At 46.0% G+C, this 15,600-nt stretch overlaps 1 protein-coding gene across 1 annotated transcript in view; it reads right to left on the bottom strand.

Moving 5' to 3' along the window:
* The window catches only part of CERS3 (ceramide synthase 3), a 119,867-nt gene that overhangs the window by 84,937 nt on the left and 19,330 nt on the right, over positions 1 to 15,600 (bottom strand). Inside the window, exon 2 of the mRNA XM_018560258.1 lies at positions 1,755 to 1,928. Within this exon, the coding sequence (XP_018415760.1) occupies positions 1,755 to 1,927 (173 nt within the window). The 5' untranslated portion in view covers position 1,928. The remainder of the gene's footprint in view (positions 1 to 1,754; positions 1,929 to 15,600) is intronic.

The raw sequence follows: 15,600 nt of genomic DNA, 5'->3' as shown, positions 1-15,600 counted from the left end.
ATTGGATATGGCGTCTCCGGCACGTGTCTGGTGGTGTGAATGTAGTCCTGGCTCCCCATACAATTGGATATGGCGTCTCCGGCACGTGTCTGGTGGTGTGAATGTAGTCCTGGCTCCCCATACAATTGGATATGGCGTCTCCGGCACGTGTCTGGTGGTGTGAATGTAGTCTTGGCTCCCCAGCAACTGCTCCAGACTCTGCTCCATGTTGATGAATTTCCCCCACTGTGCAGTACTGTGATATCTGTGTGTGGCGGGGACAGCAGTGCAGGTTATGGTGTGATCGGGCCCCGAACTGGACTCTGCTGAGGACAACTTTCTTTATTGACAATAAGGATCCTTATCCTGGTGAATTGGGCACACAGACCACAGCCGAGGACAACGACCCTACAGAGTCCATGAGGGGGGTGATCAGCACTGGAGCAGCTGCCCATGGCAACCAATCAGCTTCTCTCTTCAGTTTTAAAGCTTAACAAAAGAAACTGAAGAGAGACGCTGATTGGTTGCCATGGGCAACCGCTCCATTGTGATAAATTCCCCTCAATGAATGTGATGCATTGACATCTCCATCCTGCACATGTATGTGATGTGTTGTTATCCCCATCCTGTACATGGATCTTACATACTGTTATCCCCATCCTGTGCATGTATGTGATGTGTTGTTGTCCCCATCCTGTACATGGATCTTACATACTGTTATCCCCATCCTGTGCATGTATGTGATGTGTTGTTATCCCCATCCTGTACATGTATGTGATGTGTTGTTGTCCCCATCCTTTGCATGTATGTATTGTGTTGTTATCCCCATCCTCCGGCACATGTATGTATTGTGTTGTTATCCCCATCCTCCTGCACATGTATGTATTGTGCTGTTATCCCCATCCTCCTGCACATGTATGTATTGTGATGTTATCCCCATCCTCCTGCACATTGTGTTATTATCCCCATCCTCCTGCACATGTATGTATTGTGCTGTTATCCCCATCCTCCAGCACATGTATGTATTGTGCTGTTATCCTCATTCTCCTCCACATGTATGTATTGTGCTGTTAGCCTCATCCTCCTGCACATGTATGTATTGTGCTGTTATCCTCATCCTCCTGCACATTGTGCTGTTATCCTCATCCTCCTGCACATGTATGTATTGCGTTATCCCCATCCTCCTGCACATGTATGTATTGTGTTGTTATCCCCATCCTCCTGCACATGTATGTATTGTGTTGTTATCCCCATCCTCCTGCACATGTATGTATTGTGTTGTGCTGTTATCCTCATCCTCCTGCACATGTATGTATTGTGTTATCCCCATCCTCCTGCACATGTATGTGTTGTGTTGTTATCCCCATCCTCCTGCACTTGTATGTATTGTGTTATCCCCATCCTCCTGCACATGTATGTATTGTGTTGTGTTGTTATCCTCATCCTCCTGCACATGTATGTATTGTGTTGTTATCCCCATCCTCCTGCACATGTATTGTGCTGTTATCCTCATCCTTGCCCCCTTTTGTATGAAGGATATGATGCAGTCGGTGAGGATTATCACCCCCGGGGCTCTCACAGTCCTGGAATCCCGGATACATTCTGTCACCTCCCCCTCCTACTCCATGGACTTGTTGCTGCTCCAGGCCGGAGACTGCCATAGCCGCACATCCTCCCCTCCCCCACATCTGGGGCCTCTCCTCTCCGATCCGTCCCGATCAACAAGTGATGACCGGAGAGTCCCGGTGAGGAAGGGGGGAAGGGAAGGCACTTACCTCTCGAAGATGAATCGCAGCAGCAGGAAGACGAGGGCCAGCGGGATGGTGACATAGAGCTGCGAGGGGGACACGGCTCCGGTGCCCTCCGTGTTCTCCAGATCATCCCAGCTGTAGTTACACGGCAGCCAGATTCGATCCCACCAGAAGTATTCACTCAGAACATTCACCATCCTGCAATCAGAGAGCACAGTGAGACGATCGCTCCGCACACAGCCCTCCTCACACTGACTGACTGACTGACAACACTCCTCACCTCACCGCCAACACTCCTCTCCGCACACAGCCCTCCTCACACTGACTGACAACACTCCTCTCCGCACACAGCCGTCCTGTGACTGTCTGACTGACTCCTCACTACCACCGCCAACTCTCCTCAGACTGACACGGGGGAAGTGATTCATTCGCCTGCCTGCTCTCCGCACACAGCCGTCCTGTGACTGACTGATTCCGCACCTCCAACTCTCCTCACACAGCCGTCCTGTGACTGACTCCTCACCTCCAACACTCCTCTCCTTATACAGCCGTCCTGTGACTGACTGACTCCGCACCTCCAACTCTCCTCACACAGCCGTCCTGTGACTGACTGACTCCTCACCTCCAACACTCCTCTCCTCACACAGCCGTCCTGTGACTGGCAGGGGGAAGTGATTCATTAGTTTGCCCGCTCTCCTCTCAGATAACTTTTTTTGTTCAGTTTATTCAGCTGAGAGGGACAGAGATGGCAGAGGAAGGCAGGGATGGAGATGACACATCAACCTGTGTGCCTGACACTGACAGCTCTCTACAAAGGGAGCGGAACAGAGAGTGTACATATCAGTGTATAGGGGGGGTGTTATCAAAACTGGAGCAGAGAATCTGCTCCAATCAGCTTCTTTCATTTTCAAAGTTTAACTGAACAAACTGAAGAGAGATGCTGATTGGTTACCCTGGGCAACTGCTCCAGATGCTCTCTGCTCCAGTTTTGATAAACCTCTGGACGCTGAGCTCTGTACCCTGACCTCTGGACATTGACCTCTGGACATTGACCTCTGTACCCTGACCTCTGGACATTGACCTCTGTACCCTGACCTCTGGACATTGACCTCTGCGTCCTGAGCTCTGCACTTGACCTCTGTGCCCTGACCTCTGGACATTGACCTCTGCATCCTGAGCTCTGCACTTGACTGCTGTACCCTGACCTCTGGACGTTGACCTCTGTGCCCTGACCTCTGGACGCTTTAATGAGCAGTTAACCCTTTGCAATGCATTTCTATAGAGGATCACCTGCAGAGTGTCACATTGCTTCCTGTGCTTTGCGGTGACATTTGTTTAACAAATAAAAGGGAATTGGTAGACGAGGGAAATATCATCCAATTAAATTGTTGATTTTAATTTTTGTAGAAGCTGAAAGATTACATCAAAGGTTTACAAATGAACTCTTACAGTGGGGCTACCTCCGCACCGCAAGAGTTAAAACAGAACTATGGCCCAACATTTTTTTGTCCGTAATTCTCTTTAGAGTCACAGGAGGGCATATATTAATGTTCTCCTGTGACCCTAAGATCAGTATATAGCGGGCTATTGCCCCTATGTGCTAACCGCACAGAGCCACACTGCAGCCTGGATGGATCCCGACAATATTGTCAAGAGCCACCCCGCTGGCTGATTGACAGCTGGCTCTGCCTATCTAGAGGCAGAGCCATCTGTACCCGCCCCCTCCCTCGTCCGTTCCTCCAGTCAGCCCTGGAAGAACGGGGAGGGGGGAATCCCTGCGAGGAGCCATGACTGACAGTGGCTACAATCTGCAGGGAGAAGATCATGAACTGAGTGATCAGTGGTTTGTGATCGCTCAGCTCTCTGTGTATTTCACTCTCCCCATAATTCTCCTTTTAAGTGCTTGTTTTGGTCCATTATTATTATACAGGATTTATATAGCGCCAACAGTTTGTGCAGCGCTTTACAATATAAGGAAGACATTACAATTCAAGACAAGATGGTAAGGGGGCCCTACCCGTGAGGGCTTACAATCTAAAGGGAGGGGCAAGTGATACATGAGGAGGTAGCTGTGTGGGGATGAATTGTTTGCGAATGTGATGGTTGAGTGGTTAGGTTGAGGTGGGATAGGCTTCCCTGAAGAGATGAGTCTTTAGTGATCGCCTAAAGGCAGTCAATGTGGAAGGTAGACAGACAGGTTGGGGTAAAGAGTTCAAGAGGATGAAGAGACTCTAGAGAACTCCTGGAGGCGAGTCTAGGGGTTGGAATAAAGAAGATACTCTCCTGATCCTCGGCAGGGCTGCAACTATTCTCATTATCCATTAGTTGGTTGGATCCCCTAGCTCTCTCCTCCATGCTGGGAGGAGGGCACAGCAAGCAGTGGGCGAGTGCAATAGCTAACCTGCTATTGGCTATTGCAATTTTAAATGGCCAATAGCAGGCTGGCTATTGCACCAGTCCACTACCTGCTGTATTTACATTAAGCTGCGGTATCTTCCACTGGCAGCTGTCATTCCCGGGCTGAAGCTATTCAAGTGACATGTGCTTACTATACAATTATAACAAAAAAATTATAAAAGTGGGAAAAATTTATTTTCGGTTTCGGCCTGACAGGTTCTGCAGCGGGAGGTGTGTTGCAGCGCCATTCATTTCAGTGGCACCCCAAACACGCCTCCCACCCACAGTGTGATCGCCCGCACGGCAACGCATGCTACTGCAATGCTGTGCGTTCCAGTGCAGTATGATTGCAAAAAAGTGTGCATGCAGTTTTATTCTGAAGTAAACTTTATGTTTGTAACACTGCATGTGTGTATTTTAAATTAAGGATGGTATTTATTTAATTTTCTTTTATCCGATTAATCGAAAAAATAAGCGACCAGCTAATCGATTATGAAAATAATCATCAGTTGCAGCCCTAATCCTCGGCCCGTGGCAGTCGATGCAACTGCCACGGGCCGTGGATTAGGGCTGCTACTGATGATTATTTTCATACTCGATTAGTTGGTCGCTTATTTTTCTACCTCTGTTTTTACCTCTCTCCACCTCCGCTTTGGCTGTGGTATGTCCCATGGCATCCTCGCATCTAATGGACCTGCATTAGATGTGATGGCATCACAGATCCTTGGACCTCTGGAGCCCAGGGGAGGAGAGGCTACAGGGACCGGTCTAGCAGTCAGGTGGGATCAGGTGAGTATATCTTTTTCTATTTTACACCCTAGACCAAAATGAGCACTTAAAGTGATGGTAAAAGACAACTATGGCCCAACATTTTTCAGCCACATCGGCTATAGAGCCGCTGATCGGTTGTATGTGAAGCAGCCGTTAACGGCTGTAGTAACAAGCGGGTCTTTCCTGCGCGTGCGCTAGGGGGGCGCGCGCGAGCAGGAAAAAAATGCCGTCTGGCGACGGCAACCCGCAGATAGGAGTCAGCCGTCCGTCCGTTTTTTCTTAACGGGCGGACAGCAAGAGGTTAAGGATCACAGGAGGACATATTCTATGTCCTCCTGTGACCAAAAACTCAGCATATATAGCGAGCTATTGCCCACTATATGCTGACAGAGCAGAGTCACACCGCAGCCAGGACGGATCTCAACAATATTGCCCCGCTGGCTGATTGACAGCTGGCTCCTCCTCTCTACAGGCAGAGCCAGCTGTGCCCGCCCCCTCTCTTGTCTGTCCCCCCAGTCAGTGCTGTAGGAAAGGAGGGGGGAGCAGTGACTGACAGTCATCGATCTCTGCCGGTAGAAGATCGGGACATGAGCAATCAGCGCTTTGTGATCACTCAGTTCCCGATCTATAGAGGTAACATGTGACAGCTGCAGTGTCACGCATTGGCTCTAATTATGCTGAACAGTATTTCACTCTCCCCATAATTCTCCTTTAATGTCAAAAGGGATTGTAAGCTATTTCAAATGCTGATAAAATCACTCACAATGGACGCTGCTTCTTGATGTTTAAAAGTTTTTGTTTCCTGCAGAATGAGCTGATCGCCTGAGCACTGGCCCTGACTTGCTGTTTTAGAGTGACTCCTTTCTCAAGCAGAGTGCTATGTAGTCACCCTTGTGTGTGCTAGTAAGCTGTGTTTTTCACACAGACATAGCAAATCAAGCTACTTCCCTCCCCCCTGGCCCCCTCTCCTCCCTTCCCCAAGCTAGTACATGAGCAGTTGCTGGAGTCTGCCCTGTCCTTTGTGATCTTGTACTAGACAGGATGTTCAGGGAAGCTGAGCTGAGAGACTTGGAAGCAGCTGTTCAGAAACATGATGATTGTAAGTGTTTGGACAAGAATGTAAAGCAATGCTTTGCTGGACAATGTATATTTGTCTGATCTGGAAGTTTGAGAGTTTAATATTACTTTAACCCTTGCAGTCCCGGGTCCACTTCCAGGGTTAATTTTTAAAACGCCCAGATTTCTTCTTTAAAGATCATTCACCAGTCTGAAGGTGCCAAGAGCAGAATGAGGGTTATCTCATACTTTATCGGGTGATGCCTGCACAGCTCAGGTGACAAGGCAACACAAATAAATCAATGTGATGACACTTCTGTGGAAGAATGGAGAGTGCTATCAAACATTTCCATTTCATGTTCATCTCTTCTTAATCTCCACGCCTGGGTGTTGCTATCCGGCCACTAAGAGAACGCTCTACTCCTGAAAGCATTTGAACAGCTTTTATACTTTGTGAAAGTACTGCACGTGAACAATAATATTCACAACCTCTAATGCAGGGGTGGGAAACCTTTCCACTGCCAAGGGCCATTTGGATATTTATAACATCATTCGCGGGCCATACAAAATGATCAACTACAAACTAGCCTGTTATATTTGGTCAAACATTTAATTAACTCCCCCCTAATGTGATGGCTGGAACTACTTCTCTTTGGTCACATTGTATCCCCCTCATGTTCTGGTCACATTGCATCCCCCTTCATGTTCTGGTCACATTGCATCCCCGTTCATGTTCTGGTCACATTGTATCCCCCTTCATGTTCTGGTCACATTGTATCCCCCATCATATTCTGGTCACATTGTATCCCCCATCATGTTCTGGTCACATTGTATCCCTCTTCATGTTCTGCTATCATTGTATCCCCCTCATGTTACGGTTGTTGAAAATACAACAGCCTTTACTAATGTACTGTTATGTCTTTTGGGCACTAGATGGCTCTGTGGTGCTTTGTTGGTTTCTATGATGATGTATGCTTGTCTGTGATACACAGGGAGTTCTATCGGTATATATGTTTTTTTCCTCTCTACCATGCTGTATTCCTGTATACATACATGTAATGTCCTCCTAAGCAAGTAAAACTTAATTCAGCATTCCTCAATATCTCAGTGCTTCATCTAAAACACATTACTAACAGGTTATGACCCCAGGCACTAAACAGAACATTGCAAAGTCAACAAGCTACTTAAAAATGGCAAGTAGGTCAGATATCAAGTTTGCAATCGCAGAGCTCAACAATACCAAATACCAGCTATGGAAGTTCATGCTTGAAATGCTGCTAAGCAAAGATAACTTGTGGCAAGTGGTAAAGATAGACCCATTAGTGGACCTGCGGAGGAATGGGACAAGAAGAACAGGCAAGCAAAAGCAATTATAAGTCTGCTATTGGATGACGACCAGCTTATCCACATCAGAAAAGAAAATACAGCTAAAGGTATGTGGACTGCATTACAAAAACTGCATGAGCGGTCAGACCTAAACTGTAAACTATACAGTGAAGAAAATAATTATGCAGAATATCAACAAAAATCCAGAAAAAACACATGATACAAATGTTATAGATTGAGTTGCAGTTAAAAGGAGAACTATGAGATGAGTGATTTCAACTCACCTCATAGTTCTAAGCCGACCTGTGACAATGAGACTGTCACAGGTCGGCTCAGTAGATCGGGAGGTGAGGGAACACATACCGGGATCCCTCACCTCTCGATCCTGTCACGGCTCTCTGCCGTGACAGGGGGAGGGACTGGATTCCCCCCCTTCCCCGCTCCGATCCGCCAGCGCTGACTGGCGGAACGGACGGGGGAGGGGGCGGGTACAGCTGGCTCTGCCTCTAGATAGGCAGAGCCAGCTGTCACTCACGCAGCTGGGCGGATCCCGTCATCTACGTCGGGATCCGATCCAGGTGCGGCGTCTCAGTATACCGCGAGCTGTAGCTCGCGGTATACTGAGCTTAGGGTAACGGGAGGACGCTAGTTTGTGTCCTCCCGTTACCCTAAGGAGAACTATGGGGAAAAACACTGACCCCATAGTTCTCCTTTAAGTGAGTAAAATAAGTATTTGATCCCCTACCAACCAACAATAATTCTGGCTCCTCCCACAGACTGGCTATTTGGTACACATATCAGTCCTGTCAATTTAAGAAGGTGCTCCTAATGACAACTCGTTATGTATATAAAAGACACCTGTCCACAGAATCTCTTTCTTCCATTCAAACCTCATCACCATGGGCAAGACCAAAGAGCTGACAAAGGATGTTAGGGACAAGAATGTAGACTTGCACAAGGCTGGAATGGGCTACAAGACTATCAGCAAGAAGCTTAGTGAGAAGGAAACAACTGTTGGAGCGATTATTCGCAAATGGAAGGGATACAAAATAGCCATCAATTGCCCTTGGTCTGGAGCTCCATGCAAGATTTTGCCTCATGGTGCAAGGATGGTCATGAGAAAAGTGAGGGATCAGCCTGGAGCTACACGGGCGGAGCTTGTGAATGATCTCAAGGCAGTTGGAACCACAGTAACCAAACAAACCATTGGTAACACAATACACCGCCATGTACTGAGATCCTACAGCGCCTGCAAGGTCGCCCTCCTCAAGATGGCACATTATAGGCCCGTCTGAAGTTTGCCAATGAACATCTAAAGGATTCCGAGAAGGATTGGGAGAAAGTGCTGTGGTCAGAGGAGACCAAAATTGAGCTCTTTGGCATTAACTTAACTCACCATGTTTGGAGGAAGAAAAATGCTGATTATGACCCTAAGAACACCATCCCGACAGTCAAGCACGGAGGTGGAAACATTATGCTTTGGGGGTGTTTCTCTGCTAAAGGTACAGGCCGCCTTTGCTGCATTGAGGGGCCAATGGACAGGGCCATGTATTGTAAAATCTTGGATGAAAACCTCCTTCCCTCAGTCAGAACACTGAAGATGGGTCGTGAATGGGTCTTTCAGCATGACAATGACTCAAAACATACCGCCAAGTCAACAAAGCAGTGGCACAAGAAGAAACACATTAAGGTCATTGAGTGACCTAGCCAGTCTCCAGACCTTAAGCCTATAGAAAATGTATGGAGGGAGCTGAAACTTCGAGTTGCCAAGCGACAGCACAGAAACCTTAAAAGGAGAACTATGAGGTGAGTGCTTTTCACTCATAGTTCTAGCCGACCTGTGAGAATGAGACTGTCACAGGTCGGCTCAGTAGATCGAGAAGTGAGCGAACACATACCGGCGTTCGCTCACCTCTCGATCCTGTCATAGCTGTGACAGGGGAGGGGCTGGGTTCCCCCCGCTCCGATCTGCCAGCACTGACTGGCGGATCGGACCGGGGAGGGGGCGGGTACAGCTCGCTCTGCCTCTAGATAGGCAGAGCGCCAGCTGTCACTCACGCAGTTGGGCGGATCCAGACATAATTGTCGGGATCCGCTTCTGCTGCGGCGGCTCAGTATAGCTACCGCTACAGCTCGCGGTATACTGAGCTTAGGGTGACGGGAGGAAGCTTGTTTGTGTCCTCCAGTTACCCTAAGGAGAACTAGGGGGAAAAGCCTTAACCCCATAGTTCTCTAAGGATTTAGAGAAGATCTGTAAAGAAGAGTGGACCAAAATCCCTTCTGAGATGTGTGCAAACCTGGTAACCAACTCCAAGAAACGTCTTGCGTTGTTTTGCTTGGGGATCAAATACTTATTTTACTCATGGAACTGCAACTCAATCTATAACATTTGTATCATGTGTTTTTTCTGGATTTTTGGTTGATATTCTGTCTCTTTCATTTCTTTGTAAGTGGGCAAACTTACAAAATCTGCAGGGGATCGAATAATTATTTTCCACACTGTATTTGCTACGTAAGCTATATAAGATGAGGCTAGAAAAGGGCCAGGAAATGTGTGAACATGTAAATGCCATGCTGGAAATCGTAGAACAACTATGTGCAATTGAAGAGGAAATTAAAGATAACCACATGGTGGTATTACCGCTACGCAGCCTTTCAGAGTCATACAGTGCTCTTATTAATGCTCTAGAAACTAGATCTGAGCAGGAACTAACACTAGAATACGCCAAAGGAAAATGAATCGATGAATATGACAGAAGGAAAGAAAATATGCTCAATAAAGAACATGAGAAATCCCTTAAGGTGCATGAGAGCGCGAAACACAGGAAGCAGAGCGTGTTTTTGCTGTAAAAAGACTGGTCACCTGAAAAAGAACTGTTCAGTCTGGAAAGCCGAGCAGAGAAAGCGAGAAAGAGTTAAGGCAGCCACAAAGGAAACTTGCTGGCCATCATGGAACGCTACCTTTTAAAGTGATTTAGAACAGTATACCATGTGGATGGTGTATTGACTCAGGAGCAACGAGTCACATGAAAAGTGATGAGACTTTTTTCACAGAAATTGATTTCAGTGCAAAAGGACAAAGTTTTCCTAGCAAACGGCAAAAGTATTACTGCAGAGGGTAATGGTCAAGGATTCGTGAACTGCATCACACCATCAGGGGACAAGCAGAGTATCCTCGTGAAAAAAGTACTGTATGTCCCAGACCTAGAAGAAAGCCTTCTAGCAGTGAAAACCCTTGCTAATAACGGTCTCACAGTTCAATTCCAAAGGTGATGAATGTACAATCCAAAACAATAAGAAAATCCTCGCAAAAAAAAAAAACCAGGGATGAACAGCTATACAGACTCATGAAAACAGACAAACAAGTCAAGACAGCCACTCATAAACCACACAACAAATGTATCCACCTATGGCACAGACGACTAGGACACCGAGACCCAGAAGCCATAAAGGACATTATAAAGAGAGGTTTATCAACCACACAGGGCCGGCCTTAGGCCTTTAGGCGCCCTGTGCGAGAAAGCTTTACAGCGCCCCTCGGTGACCACACCCCTTAGTGGCCACACCCCCAGTAACCACACCCATTTATCACCCATATTTTTGGTAAAATATAAAAAGACGGGGTCACGTCGGGTAAATAGACACCAAACATGTCATGCTTTAAAATTGCGCGCACCCGCAAAATCGCAAAAAATTACCATGCCCAAAATTGACCATAGGTGACGCTTTAAAAGCTTTTACCGCTCATCAGTTTAGTGTTAGCAGTGATTGATAGCCCTACAATTATTGCTCTCATTCCGACGTTCGCGACGATATGTAACATGTGCGGCGTAATGGGCGAAAACGTCGTTCTCACACGTATGCGCACCCGATTGGCGCCCTGTGCGGCCGCACTGCTCGCACACCACTAAGGCCGGCCCTGCAACCACACCATACACTCCGGAACAAAATAGTGTAGCAGAACGGAAAAATCGCACTCTTATAGAATGGCCAGAAGCATGCTCTTAGACGCCAACCTACCTAAGAAGTACTGGGGAGAAGCAGTTATGACTGCAACATACCTGCAGAATCAACTACAATCAAAAGCCATTGAAAGCATCCCATTTGAAATGTGGCATGGATCAAAGTTTAGCCTAGGACACGTCAGAGTGTTTGGATGTAAAGCTTACGTCTATATTCCAAATGGGAGATCAAAAACGGGAAATCACCCGCACTCCATACAGCATATAGACCTATTGTAGACTATATTCCAAATGAGAAGCGATCCAAATTGGAGAACTCAACCATTGAAGGTATTCTGGTGGGCTATAGTGAACAAAGCAAGGGATATAGAATCCTAATCCCAAAGAGTGACAATAAGTCGCAGCGTTTATTTAGATGGGAACCTCTCACTAGAAAAAATTATCCTGGGAAGTTGTGAAGTGAATTCGCCCAGTGAATCAGCAAAGGAAGCCGAGCAAAGTGAAGCCGTATAGGAGTCAGAACAAGAGATGGAACTCACAGTGGATAAATCAAATTCCATGTTAAAATCTGCTGAACAATCTGAAATTAAAAGATACACTCGAGCAAGCTATTATCGACGTGCAATATTGCTCATCAGAAGAAATGACTGGGGATGCACTCACCAAAGGATCGTCACAGTTTCCTTCAAGAGAAGCTAAAAATCATATAGCAACGCATATGCTTTTGAGACGGTGTTTTGGAAGTACAACATCTTATGCTAATGTACTGTTATGTATTTTGAGCACTAGATGGCACTGTGGTGCAGTGTTGGTCTCTATGCTTATGTATGCTTGTCTGTGATACACAGGAAGTTCTATCTGCATATGCTTTTTTCCTCTCTACCATGCTGTATTGCTGTACACATACATACATACATACATGTAAGGTCCTGCTAAGCAAGTAAAACTTTATTCAGCATTTCTCAGGATCTCAATGCTTCATATAAACACGAGGGATGGGCTCAAAGTTCGAGTCGAGCAAGAGTTCGACTCGAACATCAGCAGTTTGTGTGTTCGGCGGGCTGCATCGTACAGTGCCTTGTGATCCCAGATTGGCTAAAGCCTTGCACCAGGCCACAGTACTCTGTAAGAGCCATGATTGGACTTTGCCCAATCATGACTCACCTGTCAGATGCCGTACAACTGTAAACAGTTGGGCGGAGCTAGCTAGCTGTCACCGCTAGCTCCGCCTAAATGTTTATATATTGCCGGCATCTGTCAGAATGCCATTCTGCGGCGGGATTTCGTTGCGAGCAGACGGGTCGGCAGGCGTCAGTTTTTTTAAAAATTATTTCTATTTATTTTTTCTTGTTTTATTTTTTATTTCATCGAGTGGTCGTGGACAACGCTGGATGTCGTGATTGACTCTGGATTTTTTTTCAATTAAAGGATTTTTTCAAAAGTCTGGCCTCTTTTTTTAAACTTTTATTTAACCCTTTAATGAATTCGTACCCCCTACTCATTCACAAGGGGGGGTACCCTTATTAAAGGGGTACCCTGATGTGAATAAACCACCTGCTCGCGCCTCCACAACCACTTTCCTTCCCTGTCAGGCCTGTGCTCAGATAAAGGGTCTGGTATAGAATTTAAGGGGGGCTTCCCCATTTTTGGAGGTGGGGTTCCTCCTTAAAATTCCTACCAGACCTTAAGAGCCTGGTAAGATTTTGAGGGGGAACCCCACGCACTTTTTTGGGATTTTATTTACAAGGGGTCGCTTCTAAAATTCCTACCAGACCTTAAGGGTCTGGTATGACTTTTGGGGGGAACCCCGAGCTTTTTGGAAAACGCTTTTTGAAAAATCCAACAGGATTCTTCAGACGAAAATATTCCCTGTGCCGGAGGATCAGGGTGATTCCAAATGAGATTCTTTAGTTATGGCTGAGGCCAGCAAGCTTATTTCAACTGTCATCATCAATGTCCCTATCTAGTGATGGTGTTAATAATGGATTCTTATGTGTTTATCACTTCAATAACCTATTAGGCCAAGGCCAGTGACAGTCCATTGGGGGAAGAAATCTCCTAGATCTTGGAGTTCAGAGAGCCTTTCAGATATAAGGAGCCTCTGTATTGATTCAATGAACAGCAGGATGATGTTTTTTTCCCATGGAATTAGTGTCACAAGGGAGGAAGGAACTGCTCACTGCTGATGGAGGTACCTCCTATCATGAATTCAGCGCTGAACTCCCCAGAATTTCCTGGCTGACACTTTAAGCCACAAAGCCCTGGATGACAATTCATGTTCTCTTATCCAGCAATTTCCTGTGAATCAGCAGCAAGTGGGTTATCCAGATCTCAAACTGTTGGTAATCCCTAAGAGCACAGAGTGCAGACACTCCTTGTTAAGTGTGAGCTTTCCAATGGCAGGAGAAGTGGATATTTTAATGCCTATGCACCAATATATCGGCTGCCAAAACATATTGGCAGAAAATGGCAATTTGGCAAAATGCCGAAAATGTGCAATTTTTTGCCGAAATAGCTGGGCGCTGCTCTGTGTCCCAGCAAGGAGGAGAGAAACTGTCACAGGAGGCCGAGCAGTACGGGAGGAGAGTGCTGTGAGCGGCCGGCATCTCTCCTACCTGCCCCGCTCAGCCTCCTGTCGCAGATAAGGAGAGCGGTGATGTGGGCGGAGACAGCCATAGCTGTCACAGGCGGCTGAGCTCTCCTCCTGCACCGCCCCACCCAGCCTCCTGTGACAGTGTGTCAGGAAGGAGAGCGAGTACAAACGCTCAGTGATCGCCGAGTGTTTGTAAATAATTGAGGACAGAGTATGTTTACTCTGTCCTCAATTATGAATGGGAAGTGATCTACATCACTTCCTGTTCATTCATAATTGTGGATATAGTAAACATACTCTGTCCACAAGTTATGAATGAACAGGAACACTCAGTATAGCGGCTTCCTGTTCATTTATAACAGGGGATGCAGAAAAAGAGATTGAGGACTCTGTATCCCTAATATTTCCCTGAAGCCCCTAAAAGTAAAGTCAAAAAAATAAAAATATAATATAAAAAAATAAAAAGAAGTTTATAAAAAATAAAATATTAATTTTTTTAAAAAAAGTTAGAATAAAAAACATTTTCGGTTTTGGTTTATTTTTTCTTCTTTTCGGTTTAGTTTTGACATTTTCATTTCGGTGCACCTCTACTTATATGTTTCCTTCAGTCCCACTGGTTTAAGGCTCCTAAATAGGATCCTCAATTATCCATGTAGGGTGATGGAAATCACTTGACTGTGGCCCATCCAACCAGGGCTCTCTCTCTCTTGTAGATTCCGACCCTGGAATCTTCTAGTCATCCTAGAAATTCAGAGCTTCTACAGCAGGTGCTACATGCAAACACATCCAAAACTACCTTAGGTGGCTTGGAGGTTGGAAGTAAAGTCTGCCTTGGCTGGATTACTTCTCTTCAGTCATTGAGTGTTTGAATACCTGAGCACCTACTAAATGTCACATATGCTACAGTGTGGAATAATACATTTATAGACTTTGCAAGCTCAAAGGGTTTTGACTCTCTTCCCCTTGCCATGACAGATATATTGCATTTTATGCAGGCAAGCAATATGCACTTGGGTGTCAATACCCTCTATCCGCATCCTCTGACACACAATGGACAGCTCATTTATTGATAAGTCAGCTCTTAAGGGCTTGTGCAAGAATTCACTCTTCAGAAAAGTCGCTTCATTTTCCATTAGGATTTACAAATAGTGCCAAATATGTTTTTCCTTCCCTGACTTTGTCTAGATCACACTTACTCAGTATGGACAGTCACATGTGAAATAGTTTTTCTTACAGCAATCCCCCCGGGGAGGAGGGTCTTGGATAGTCAAGCTTAGGCAGCAAACCATCTTATTGCTACCATTTCCCAGACAGGAGAATCCTACATCTCTCTCCCAGCATCATCCAAAGGTTGGAAGATCCTTCCATCTTAATAGGACATCTTTGCTACCAATACTCCAGATGAAAGTTTTGTTTCAGCTCATGCCTTAAATGTGGCTGCTATGCTAAAGTAGTACATTGAGGTTACCTCTTCTTTCAGGTTGATTTGTTCATCTTTCCGGTGGTATCAGAGAGGGGCTCTCTGCGTCCACTAGGTCACATGCATTGTGGCTGGTCAAGCAGATGGAGCTACAGATCAATCTCTGGGTTCACTCTACTGAAGGATTTCATCCTTATGGACAGATTCAGGATACTGGAAGGCAATAACCTGGTATATGTACCTGTCCCATTACAGGGTCAATCCAGGAGTATTGTCCATGGTAAAGTTTTGAATGTGTTTAACAATTGTGTAAATAGATAAATATCTCAGCATTATCCTCCTTGC

Source organism: Nanorana parkeri, unplaced genomic scaffold, assembly GCF_000935625.1.
Source record: "Nanorana parkeri isolate BGI_ZX_2015 unplaced genomic scaffold, ASM93562v1 scaffold443, whole genome shotgun sequence".
Taxonomy (NCBI): domain Eukaryota; kingdom Metazoa; phylum Chordata; class Amphibia; order Anura; family Dicroglossidae; genus Nanorana; species Nanorana parkeri.
This window is presented reverse-complemented; position numbering and strand designations above follow the sequence as displayed.